General features: G+C 45.2%; 1 protein-coding gene across 2 annotated transcripts in view; it reads left to right on the top strand.

Annotated features, from left to right (window-relative positions):
• GNAS (GNAS complex locus) overlaps positions 1–13899 on the top strand; it is a 2205902-nt gene that overhangs the window by 1912073 nt on the left and 279930 nt on the right. For both annotated transcript variants that reach the window (XM_069651056.1, XM_069651057.1), the window contains exon 7: positions 1970–2043. In XM_069651056.1, coding sequence (XP_069507157.1) covers positions 1970–2043 — 74 coding nt within the window. The remainder of the gene's footprint in view (positions 1–1969; positions 2044–13899) is intronic.

The raw sequence follows: 13899 nt of genomic DNA, 5'->3' as shown, positions 1-13899 counted from the left end.
GGACCTATGCAATTAAAGGGTTACACTGAGCCTTCCCAGCGTCTCCCAACAACTCTGCTAGGTATGTCGCTATTCACTTGCAAGGCCCCCCTTCTGTGTTGTATCTGAATAAAACAGGCAGTATGCCAGATTTGCTAACTAATGGGTATTTAAGGAAAGGGCCCTTGAGCCAGAATAGTCTTGTGCATACTCTACAGTGGAAGTTAAAATATGCTCATGGGCTCAAAAAGCTTAGTCCTGCCGCAGTCAGTGAAGTAGGAACTGAATCCAAGGCTATAGATGTTTTCTATGTGGGTTAATTTATTTTCGGGGAATACATTGTCTGCAGATTATAATGATAATGTGTCTTTGGAAATTGAAAAGCCTCCCAATGGGTATTTGGTAACTAGCGCCCCATGGCTAAATGGACAGGGCATATGGGACTCTTGAGTTTTGTACATTCCTCTGAGCCTCATCCTCAATTATTGTGGTCCACAAAGCAAATTATGGGTCCGTTCAGAGGTTTATTAATTACTGCTACAGCTCCCAAATTCTCACAGCCTCCCATTAGCGATATGCTGTCTGTTTCTAGCTTTGTGCAGAATCTCAATTTTTCTGGTGGACGTTGGAAACGGGTATGCTCATTACTTAACATGTTATGTTTGGCAACGTACAACAGATGGGTCTTTAGTAAGCAGTGAAAGGATAGATGATTCGTCACAGCCCGCAGAGCAAGAGGGAGAGAGTTGCAGGCTTTTGCAGCAGCCACAGAGAAGGCACGCCCCCTACCCTCCCACGAGAGTGCTTTACAGAAGAGATCTGGATTGTCAGAGAAGATTGAGAGCGCAATACTCTAGTAGGAATATAAGGACAAAATTTGGCCTGAATACATTACGCACCGATTTTATAGAACGCTCTGTGCACAACACAGATATACTTGAATAGAACACGTTTCTGTACTGGGAGCCAGTGTAATTGGTGTAGAAGTGAATTCATACGAGAGCCAAAAGGAGGATGTCTAATCACACTGGCTGCCATATTTTATAGCAACTGAATATGGTGAAGCAGATAAGCTGGCTGTGCCAGGTAGCAGGAGATTCAGTAGTGGATACCATTAAGAACTCGAGAGGAACCCACTGGGGCGTGAAAGCAGAAGGGGATAAAAGGAAGAAACTTGCGAAGTGTCCGCAGCTTTAAGTGTCCAGACTGACAAACGGTGGTAACCTGGTTTTTCATTGACGGAGAGGCTGAGATTTTTACACCTAATTCCTTCACCACTACAACTGGGGAGGGGCAGGGTCCAAGAGTGGAATGCCAACAATCGGGGGTCCAGAAGAGAGAAGGATCATGGCAGCCTACAACCAGCACCTCTGTCTTTTCAGCATTAAACGTCAGCCATTTGTCGGCCATCCAACCTCCCACAGCCTCAAGGCAGTCTTAGAACATACGTATAACCTGTCACCATCAGCCCAAGTGGAGTATTGATATTTAAAATGTTAGTACTAGCATAGAATGGCATATTTGCAAACATTTAATTGAATTTTAATCCCCTCTGCACCAATATTTTAGGCTATTATCTGTACCTATGACCCATGTTCCAAAAGCCTTAAATGTTATAGCTGTATGTAGCAGTGCTGGTGTACAACATCTTGTGCTTTTAAAGAATCCTGTATGCCCACTTGCTATTTTCTGCATTTTTGACTTTAAAGAAAGTGGTCATGGGGCAGAGCTCTCAATGCCACGCTGGTGAAGCCAATCCAGACCAAGGGTTTTCTTTGAATTCTGGTACTTGTAATTTTCCTGAATTTGGTGGGGGTGCCAACAGTCACAGAATTAAAAGAAACTTGATGGCCTTCTCACAAATGACAAGGGCAAACATGAGCTCTGCTTGTGTCCTCTATGCATGCATAAGAATGACTTCATCGAATTGGTTCATAATGTTGACAAGTGATGTCCTTTAAAATGTATTGCATTCTCCCTTTTGTTTCAGGACCTTCTCAGATGCAGAGTATTGACCTCAGGAATTTTCGAGACAAAGTTCCAAGTTGACAAAGTTAATTTTCAGTAAGTAAGCTGCACTATAATTTCTTAAGAAATGTGAGAGTAATCCCCGCTTTTATAGTTTGGGAACATTGAGGCGGCTAGAAGAGATTGTGGTGTGTTAGTAAACAATTGGGCATTTTTGAGGTTTTGTAACTGTATATTTTCTATACCATTAGTTTGTTTTTTTGGAAACCCCAGTTGTACTTAAAATATTTACATTTTAAATTGTTTAAAGAAAATGTAATGGTTACATGTTCATGCCCAAGATTATATAACTTGTGTGTGTTTTTAGTTGGACTGGTAGAGGGCAGAAATGTCTGGGATAAGAAGGTACGTTAACTCAGTAGCTTTCTGGTGCTGTGCTCTAACCTGTCATAAATGCTGATTGTGCCCTTTTGAAGGATCCGAAGTCTCAAAGGTATGGATGAGTTCCTTATGCACTTGGCTATACTGGTTGGTAGCTTCTGGTTGATTTCTAGAGCGTCTCCTTACCGTAAACCCTGTGTTCCCTAGTAGGATATAGATGTTGCCAGATATGTTGATGGCTACTGTCTGCTTCTGGGAGCAAGTATCACAGCTGCTATAATAAGATGTGACCCATTTGTGAATGTTATCTGGATATGAGCTGGAATCCAGATATGAGGGAAAGACTGGACAGAAGCTTGCAGAGGTTCAATGTGGCAGCACCCCAATGATTCATTTGGTAGCTGCCAGAAGTTTGAGTGACAGCAACTTTGTGATTGGCAGTAGTTTCCCCCAATCTTCTTTGTAACCCAAGGGTCTGCATCCTTACTTGTCAAGCCAGAGAATGAGCCCCCAAGACATGTAAGGCACCAACCGGAAGCCCTATCATAAGGAATCTCTGCTGGTCCCAGCACATTCCCTTAAACTGTTTCGTGTGCACAGATCGGGGTAGTGCTTTGCCATCAGTGCTTCTAAATGACCAGACGTAATGGAGGAATAGACGTGTCCTTCCCTTGACCTTCTGAGCAAAGTAGAGTAGTAAGTTCTTCAGAACCTACTGGTCAATTCCCTTCGCACTACAGCTGCCTGTAACTTTAAGGGAAAAATGTGTGTCCCCTCTTCGTCCATGGGAATCTGTGTTCCGAACAAGAATTCATCAGGTATTCTCATAGCCTTGCCCACTAAACCTGGGAGCCATGTTAACAAAATGCGTACCCCATAATGAAAGACTTCTGGCTCTAGCGATGCTCCTCGCATGGCTATTTGTCCTGCAAATGCCATGAAAAATCTTTCCATGTTTAAATAATATATTACTGGCGTTGACCACACAATGCCTTCATCAGTGAAAGATACTGTCATATTTAGCTTTGTCCTCAAATCTCTACATATATTAACGGGTGTCTGTTTAGAATACAACAATGGAACGGACATGTCAGATTCTCCTCTAGAGACTGGCAATTTCTCAGTAAAAGCAACTCTACTTGTAGCTCCCGAGAACACTTGAGCATTCATGGCATTACCCGATAATGAACATTTTCCCTCTTGTATACATGAGTGAGTTGCCCCAGTGTCCACTAAGAAAGAAAAGAATTTCCTCCTATTCGTGACATCAACCCTTGGTTCCTCTTGAGGAATATGATAAAATACAGGTATAGATTTCCCCACAGCTCTCAGGTTTCCAAAGACCGCTGCTCTTGAAAATGTTGAATGTGAGCAAGCAGATCTTCCCCTTGCTACATCTTACTTGCCATTATAGCTCCCATATCTGACGTGTCCAAATATTGTACTCAGAGCGCTTTCCAGACTACTGCTCTACAATTATTGAACAGTGCGTCATTGTGCGCTGTTATTTTACACTGTGAAACCTGCGCATCCTGCTGTCATCCAAATGTCGTCGGCCCTCTCCCTAAGGTTAGCTGCTAGAAGACCCTTAATGTCCCCTATAGCTAACGTGTTTCCTCCTGTCATTTTTTATAATTCATAGATCCATTTTCCGGCACCCAAAGTTAAACTCTGCAGTTTGCACCTTCAATTATCCTTGTCCATTTGGAGCCACGGACTGTATTGCGGTCTGGCCCCTTCTTTTTCTAACAAGAGAAACTGCGAAATCCCAAAATCGCCATCGGCTTCCATAGTCTGTCCATCCATAGTAGAGACAATGCCCCCCGATCGCTCTCTTCCTGGCAATTACCTTAGTCTGCACATTTATGGTGGCAAATCCCCCTTACACTATGGGATTGCCCTTTAGATCGATCTGGCAGCGCCACAAGCTCTGGCATTTTCGGTTTAGGTAGGTCCTGATCTGACCATCTAACCTCTTTATCTGTCGAAAATCATCCCTTGGAACCGCATGCACCAGCTCCTTCCTCCCCATCTGACATGTCTTGCCCCCATCTTGTGTGGCTGTCCTCCTAGTCTCTGTTTAGAGTCAGCCTGTCTAAAGACAAAGATCTGTGTTTGAAACTAAACAATCTATCCTCCTTACCTCTGACTGGGAAATCTCAAATTGATCATCTTTCGTTTTATTTTTTAATTCACCTTTTGTACTCCTCTCTTGATAAACTTTGTCAATTTTATCTCCTATACCCCTCATCTCAAAGTTCTCTTCTATATTTACTCTGGAGGGCCCTGGCATTGGTTCTTGCGATGGGAAGAACTCGGTCCTCCCATGCTACTACTGGATTTGGCTCTCTTAGCTCTTTTTCAATGCAATCAATGTCGCGTGCATGCTGTCTACTCTTTCGTTCCATTTCCTCATCAAATGCCTTTAGGTTCTTTTCTTCATTTCTAACCTTTTCTTCCTCCTGCCTCTTAGCGTCTCTCCTCTCATTTGCTCTACACGACTTTTCATCTCTGCGTCTTTGCATTCATTTCTCTCAATTTCTGCTCTTACTGTTCTCTTCTTTTCTAGCCTGTCTCCTTCAATTGCTCTGTCTATTATCATATTTTCTTTGCTCTTCTGTTCTTTCTTCTTTTCTTCACTGTTCTCCTTGATACAGTTGCTCTCGTCTTAATCCACTCTTCTTTTTAGCCTTGTCTTCCTTTAATCGGTTCCCTCGTTCGCTGTCTTTTTTTATCTTGCTCGTCTTGGTCTTCCCCTTGCCGTACTTCCTCAATGCTCTTCCATCAAGTTTGAGCAATATCTGACCGCCCATCCATTCATCTGTATTCGTGCAATCTCATCAGTTTTACCTTTTTCTCCTTCCCATCTCTTAATTTCCCGTTCTATATCTAGAGTCATAGTTTGTCGTTCACTTCTCTTTGTCCCTTGGGACTTTAGAGATCACATCCCTTCCTGGATTTTTTTCCTGACTTTCGTCACTGCTATACTCGGGCGGCTCATGCGTCGGATTACTATATCCTGCCGCTGCCTTAAGCTCTCTTAATGGATATACTCCTTCATCTTTAGTACTGTCATCATTTTCTTCAGGCGTGGTGTTTGAAGCAGAAGGCTCAACACCCCCCTCTTTACACTGGTTAAGCACCTTTACAATGGTTAAGCATCCAGTCTTCAGGAGGCGGGTCTGCCCATTCCTCCTGGTGACCCCCCCCCCCCTTTGTGGCCACGGTATGAACATTTTATCTGCTGTGCCTTAACCCATTCTGCACTATATTGTTTAAGCTTGGGTGCGTGTTTTTGCAGCTGTTTGCACAGGTGCAAAAGTGGAGTAAGATCTTCAATTATGACAAGTCACAATTGACTGTCAATAATTACTGTTGTTTTACACAGGAAATACTTTTTTCAGAAAATAACACAATAGGAGTGTGCACCAATCATCGCAGATCCAATCCTCTCACTTTACTTCAGTCTACCTGTTTTAGTCAATACCTTTATTAACTAATCTACTCTCAGCCTTGATCAGACTCTATAGGTTATCGCTCTTCGACATTTCATCATTTCTTTATCAATTATAATATATGCACAATTATATACAGACTGGCTGACCGACTGGCCGGCCCACATATACTTCCGCCAACGCTCCTCGTGGCTTCTCTAGCCCCTAATAAATGACTCTGATCGGAGTGTGAGTTGTCCTCTTCATCAGATCGATCTGTTTGTCTCCTATTTATCCATTACGGATTTTAAAACAACTCCTTCTAGACTTCCTTGACATAGGATTCCGGGCTTATATTTTATGGATCGCTCCTTGTCCACAATCAAATACTTCTACTCCACGCTCTTCGTCGTTAACACAAATACCCAACCAACCCTCCGTTACCCATTTTCCATTATCACTTCCCCGTTTAATACACAATTACGATTTGCCAGCTCTCTCAATCTACTCGCCATTTGCTTTTCAGCTCCAGGCCCTTGGGATCGTCTCCTCCTCAACCAGCCGCTTCAGCCTTCGGTCCGCTCAGCTGCCCGTCGACACCGGGAGGGGAATTCTGTGAAAGAGGGACCCCTCCCACCTATCTTTTAGTGACTTGAAAGGTTTTACTAATGGCCACGATCTACAAGGAGCTTCACGTTCCTCCAGCTAAATGGCGGATGACATCTGATATCTCCAAGACCCTTCAAAGCCTACTAGGTTGAAAGACCTCAAACCATCAACTCTCTGCTACCATGTGAACCCAGTGACCTTTGGCCCTTTAAGAAGACCGACTCAGGAAGCTGGCAAAACGGTGCGGTTTTATTTGCAATTATATAAAACATGGAGTTACAACGGACGTTCGCTCAATTTCTCTCAGCGCTTCTCATAAAATACACAACTTTTAAAATCAAAACTTGTAATAAGTGACATCACACTATTTGGCAAACTACAAAAACCTACTTGGGGTTGTCATAGGATTACAGGGAACATCTACGTATACGTTCCATGCTAACAGAGGAAGTGATTGGGATCTCTACTGTCAGGTGGGCAACTAAGCCCATCCCAAGTGCAAATCATCTTTCGTGTTACTCTAATACACGCCACTTCATTGGTTATACAAACTATAGGGCTCTTTGATGCATGGCCCTCTACCATCGGTTTGACACCTTTGCACCCCTCTGGAATATTCCATACGCAAGCTACCATACCAGGTGCATGGAAGGTTTGCGTGATCATGCCTCCCCTTCCAATTAGCCCCGCATCTATCATCGCTCTTGCAGTCTACCAGTCAATTAGGCTTTGAACTTGGCCTTGTAGAGTCTCTCTGCGCCTGAGAAGTAAAGGGAGTATCTTCTTAGTTTCGGTATAGCTCGATCCAATGTCTTTCTATCTGATCATGTGACTGGGAGATTGCATTTTCAAGCCTTTGCAGTATTTATTTCTATTAAATGATAAACTCTTGACGACTTCAGTGTTTTTCCATTCCACCTCAAACATAAGTTTATTTCTCATGTTCATTTTAACTACTGGATGGACACCAAGGCTCACGGTGGCCTTATCTTCTTGGTGCTGGGCCAGCCAAGCCTTTCTTGACTTTCTCTCACCATCAGTAATTTTCCAACTACGCGGCACTTAAATCTCTTTCCAATCACGGGTTTCAGCCATGCTTTAAAGTGCACTGCGAAATATCCTGGTTCTCTACATTCCTATATTCCATACAGTGGCGCATCGCCGCAAAACTATTCACTATGTAGCCACTTGCGTTACTGCGTCTGTGCAAGTGTAAACTGATTTACATGTTCTTCAGTGTTTCTGTAGCATGAGCATCTTCATCTCGAGCCCGAAATGTTGCTCAACTTTACCATCTTCTCTTCAGAGCTTATAGGATGTCTATATTCTTCTGCTTTGTGCATTGTTTCTAGGTGTGTCATCTACTCCGCATGACGTCACCAGGCTTCTCTTGCACTCATTTTCACACTTCCTCCGGGACTTTGTCCAGAAGGCCATTATTTCTTCGTGAATGCACATATGGTTTTCTCAATTGATACCTCTCCATAATTCTGTGGTACAGGCATCCTTACTGGTACTTCGCGTGTTGCAATTTCTGGTTCCCAACATATAGGCAGTATGGGGGCAGAGGTTTTGGTGGGGGTACTTGACTCCTCTACACCAAGTTTCGGAATTTGATACTGTTTTGCATATCTGATAGTCCCATGTATGCCATCCTGAGGAATGGCTGAGGGAGTCCCTCACCGGCACGGGAGTGCTTGTCTCCTAAGGGAGAATCTCCCAGTGAGGTCCCACCACCCACCTACTCTTTTCTGGATTCAGTGCTTCAGAATCTCACACAAGTAAGGAGGGAAAGGTGGGAGCACATAAGAATTTTAAGGTTACTCACTATGGTGACTACTGCTGTAACCCTAGTTTATAATCCTCTTTCCTCCGTACACCCACCGTCTAAAACATAGCCATCACCGAGGTAAGGCCTGGGCTGATGGAAAAGGACTGAGGTACAAAGGCTAGGGCACATAGCTTAAGGAGACTGAATGGGGCCACCCATGCCCTTGGCTTTGCTGAAAATAGCACTAAAACATTTGGTGCTACAAAAAAATGCTTCGGTCCAATCAGCGCAGTATGGAATGTCCCACACTTTTTGAGAAAAGGGGACTATAGACTAGGATTTACAGTAGTCCCTATCGTGAGTAAACTTTTCTTAACCCCGGGTAGAGGCAGTATGGACAGCAGGGCTGATGCCTTCCTCCTTTCTTGTACAAAACATGTAATGCTTGGTGCCTTCATTAATCTGGGTGTATCTGCATCTTATTAATTACAGCTGGTCCTTTCGCCCACACTGTATCTGTCTCCAGGGTTTAGTCTCCTTCTTTCAGGAAATGGCTGCGACACACTTCAATGACTATTTCCCCTCTGAACACCTCAACTCAAATGAAACTAAAGTGCACACGCCATGCGAACTACCTTAGACTGCCATACTAATCTCATCTTTGGGTCAACATTAAGTAACACATACTGGTCCCGTGGAGAATGCAAAGCGTGTGGGTAGTGTTACAGATGCTCCCAGGGGCATTCATAGGGTGTGTTATTTACTTGTAACTTGCACCACCATTGTGACCTTCAACGCAATAAATGTATTATGAATACATCTCTGTGAAATTACTTTTATTTGCAGTACGCTTTCGCCTGTATTCTTGTCTACCCTGCTCTTGTCCTGAGATTTGACTTTGACTGCCCAACATATACTACTAGTACACCATAACTCACTGCTCCCAGCGCACTACCACCCAAATTCATGAACCCCCCCTTTATCCTGCATCTGGTTGCAACCCACGTCCCTTGCACCTAAACATCAATACACCCGGATGCCGCCTCCCACCATCATCCCCCCTCCAGCTCTAAGAGCAGAGGCACACCAAACACCTGTCCCCTCAAACGCTCGCCCTGAACTCCACATTCACCTTCCCTCTAACATCTATTGATAACAACCCCATCCTGCCCTGACGCTGGCCATCCCTGACAACTACTCCATTATCAGGAGTGACAGGGACACTAATCAAACTAAGGGGGGGTGGATTAGCCTTTATATTTAAGTGTTTGCTTAATCTCAGAGCTGTCAACAGCCTACAGCTGCCATCAGCGGAACTACTTACTATTAAACTGCCGATCTCGCCTAATCACACCGCCTCAGTGCATCTCATCTTCAGGCCCCCTGGCCCTACCTCTTCTTTCGTGGAGGACATCTCATCTATCCTAGCTACTAGCATGAAGCCCAACTCTCAAATCATCTTACTTAGTGACCTCAACCTGGTTACCAGGACACGAATGATGCCAAAGCCAGTGATTTAGCTAATGTTCTGGACGACTTCGGCCTTACCCAACATATTAGAAGGGCCGCACCCTTGACTGGGTCTCAGACATGAAATGTGCGCTCAACGTAATGTGTCTCCATGCGCCTCGTCTGATCATCATAAAATATTATTTTCCATTAACTCCAGTCCACCTACAGATAAACCCAACCTTGCCCCGCCCACTTACACACGCAACAAGAAGGATATTACGGTTGAGAAACTACTCCCACTTATCCTCCCTTTACTGAACACGGATTCTTCTACTTGCTCGGACCCTACTGTTCTAGTAGATGCCTACAACTATGCCACGTTAAAAGCTCTCAACACCATTGCCCCTCTCAAACTGCGCAAACAAAAACCTCGCAACCACCTTAATTCCTGGTTCACCCTACACTTACGCGAACTGCGTAAAGAAAAAAGAAAAGCTGAGGCCCATTGGAAAAGCTCGCCCTCTCTAGTCAACAAAAATAACTTACCACAGCCTCCCTTACCTACAAAGAAGCCATCCTAGCTGCTAAAAAAGAAGTGTACAACAAAAGGATCACACAAGCACAATCAATCACCAAGGAACTCTTTAAGATCCTCAAGGAACTAGAGTCTCCAGTGGCCCCACTTGATACGTGCACCCCTGACACTGAGTGATGTTCCAATATACAAAAGGCACAATTAGACAAAATTGCATTGCTCCAAGCCAAAATCAATATAAAAAAAGCCACCTTTCTGACTCGGCAGGTAACCCCCGTCTTACAAAACCCCCTCTCCTAAGCACTCCTTCAAACCTTTTAGCTTCTCACCCCTTTTAGCTTCTCACCCCTTACCATTAAGGAAGTCGAAAATATTATCAATTGCCAAGGAGACTCCTGCCCTGCACCGGTCATAAAGGAAGCTGCGCATGATCTCGCCCCATTCATTACCTCTTTCATTAATGCCTCCTTCAAATCGGGTACTGTACCTGACAACCTCAAGGATGCGTGGGTCATCCCTCTAATTAAAAAACCTAATCTTGATCCCTGCAATCCTTCCAACTACAGGCCCATCAACACACCATACCTTACCTACTCAAAATTCTGGATCGAGTAGCTTATCTCCAAATCCAGGACCACCTTGATGCCAACAACCTATTAGGGCTCAGACAATCCAGTTTCTGTCCCAAACATGGCACGGAGACAGCCCTGATCGATCTGAAAACCCAAATCGAGGACCTGAAAGACAAGGGCAAACGAGCGATCCTGCTCCTCCTTGATCTTTCAGCAGCCTTTGATTTGGTCGATCATCAAATCCTCTGCCATCACCTCAAGATTGCTGCTCACTTCTCTGACGCAGCTACATCCTGGATCAGCTTTTTCTTGGCAAACAGATCCATGAGGGTCTTCTCTCCCTTAGACGCAGCTGAACCAGCACATGTCCCGTACGGAGTCCTACAAGGCTCCTGTGCATCTCCCACGCTTTACAATGTGTTTCCTAAACCGCTCTTTCATATACTTGACTATCTGGGTGTCTCCTACACTAATTATGCGGATGACACCCAGATACTCCTCCCCATCACTGGCGACTATGTAACCGATGTCAAAGCACTTAATGCAGTCTACACTGTCATCCAGGCCTGGATGGCACATCATGGGCTCTGCCTTAATGACGAAAAAACAGAGTTACTCATCCTAGGCTCTCATTCCAAACTCGCTAAACTGGACCCCAAATACAAATCCTTCATTATTGATGGGAACGTTAGTCACTAACGTCACTAAAACACTTTGAATCTACCTAGACTCTACTCTTTCTCTCAATAGACAAACCAATTCAGTAGTTTCATCGTCATTCTACACCTGTAAACTTTTCACAGCGTGCTGTCCCTTTTTGACAACGGGCAACTGTTCTATCCTCGCCAGAATCCTCATGGCCAAAATCGACTATTGCAACGCCCTCTAATTGGGGACCAGTCAAAAAAATCTTGATAAACTTCAGGTCACTCGGAACAATGCCATAAGGGCAGCTCTCAACGTTCCCAGGCGCTCCCACATCTCCTCCACCAGACGCAACTTGCCTTGGCTACCCATCACACATCGCATATCCCTCAATGCACTCATCCTAACTCACAAGGCCCAGAACAATGCAGCACCTGCCTACTTGTCCATGCGCTTCACACAACATACAGCAACCAGACCCCTGAGATCTGCACAGGCTCACACACTAACTATTCCCAGTTTCAAGTTTCAGACAGCCAGAGGCTCTAGCTTCCCAGTCCTTGCGGCTAAGCTCTGGAACGCTCTACACAATGCTCTCAGAAATGTTCCATCCATCCAATCCTTCAAAAATAAACGGCTTCATGGCTTCATGAACGGGATGCCCTTGCCACCTCACCGTAATCCATGCAGCTGTTATCCGCTAACTGGCTGCACATTGTATATACTGTATACGTAGGTCCGCTCTGCTCTTCTTTGCATTATTCTTATCCATTTTGTAAATATGTATAAAATGTAAAACGTACCTATTACTGTAACTGCCAATCTAAACATGCGCCCAGATGCCCCAGGGCAGGGTGTGCACTATAAATAAACAAAATACAAATACAAGGCATGCAGAAGCCCACGAAAGCTTGGCGTTTCGCGGGAGAATGCATGCCCAAATAAGGACTGCCCCGGGTCGGCTTGACCTGGGGAAGGCAAAGGGGCAAGATGGCCAAAGGACAGGACAAAGAACCTTGTGGCATGGCCATTTTGGAGCCAGGCCAACTCCCTGTGCCAACCGCGGTAAACGCGGTTTGCATGCCAAGAAAGGGTTCAAATAAAGCGAAAAGATAAGCTACCACCGGCCCTGTCCAAGGCACATCTGCACTTGTGAAAAATCCTTTGAGGGAGACTAGGGCCTTTGGAAATGAAAGGAAGACCCAAGTACACTGTACTGTAAGGTACATTGTGCACTTGTAACATGTTGCAAAAAAGGTGCAACATTGGAAAGGACTAAGGGAAACAAATTCTCCTAGTGCTGACAGTCTTTAAGGGCACGCCGGTTTCTCCATAACAAAGTGAGCAAAAGCCCAGTGGAGTGCAGCTGAAGGCTGTGCTCCACTGGCAAAGTCAGACTATGGCGTTTAAACAGCAGCAAAAAGTTGGGTTTAGAACTGGAGGGGAAACTTCACATACATGGGAATCAATCTTTGATAATACATATCCCTTCCCTTCTCTGAAAGCGGTGCGTCTCACCCTCTAGAATGGTAGCTTCAATGCCTGCCCCCCCTCTGACCCTCTCCCACACTCCTGTAGCACCACCCCCCTCTAGCCCTCCTACCCTCTCAACACTCCTGTAGCACCAAAACCCACAAAAAGCCGAAAGATTGTCTGGTCCTCTCCCTCATCCCTCCATTCCTCACCACTCCCCCATCAGTCCAACCTCCCAGCCTTTTCCAACCCTACCTTCAGACCCTCCCCTCCCCCAGTCTCCAGCCCCTTTCTCTTGAGTTCTCACCCAATACACAAAAAACCCAGCGCCCTCCAGATTCGAACTAGAAACAACCCCCGTAAACCCCCACACCTCAAGTGACCCACTCACCACCCTCCCAACTCCCCCTGATCCCCCTCCTCATCTCTCACATACCTACCGCCACCCGCCTACTCTTCCCGACCTAACCTTCTCACCCAACACTCAAAATCCTCAGACATCCAGCTCCTCGTCTACCCCCCCAAGCCAGTCTCTACCACCCAGAATGATCCCACATAACCCTCGTCAACTGGCACCCATGTCCACTGATCACGCCCTGCGACGAACATCTTGAAAAACACCTCCCCTCACTAAGTCACATGCATCCTCTTTAATGCCCGCTCCGTTACAAGAAACAGACACAGCGTCTTTGACCTCCTATCCTCTGACATGCCCAACTTCATTTTTATCACTGAAACCTGGTTCTCTGAAGACTTTGCACCAGTCGCCCACGAGGCCCGCCCCCCTTCACCCTCCCCCGCAGCTACTCGCTTATCGCCCACAATAAACCCTCCAGAGATGGCGGAGTGACAGTCCTCTACAACCCAATTTCACCATCTCACTCGTCAAATCCCAGGCATGCAATGCATCCTGCGAGTTCCTTCTGTTAAAACTCTCGCTATCGACATTCACCCACAATTTCCTACTCATCTAGAGACCCCCTGGATATGACCGACATTTCGCCAACAACCTCTGTGACTCAATAGCTATCATTCAGGTAAATCACCTATCTCTTACATTCTTGGGAGATTTCAAGATCT

Source organism: Ambystoma mexicanum, chromosome 3p (assembly GCF_040938575.1).
Source record: "Ambystoma mexicanum isolate Mex_15411 chromosome 3p, UKY_AmexF1_1, whole genome shotgun sequence".
Taxonomy (NCBI): domain Eukaryota; kingdom Metazoa; phylum Chordata; class Amphibia; order Caudata; family Ambystomatidae; genus Ambystoma; species Ambystoma mexicanum.
Note: the sequence above shows the minus strand (reverse complement) of the source record. Positions and strands in the feature narration are given on the sequence as shown.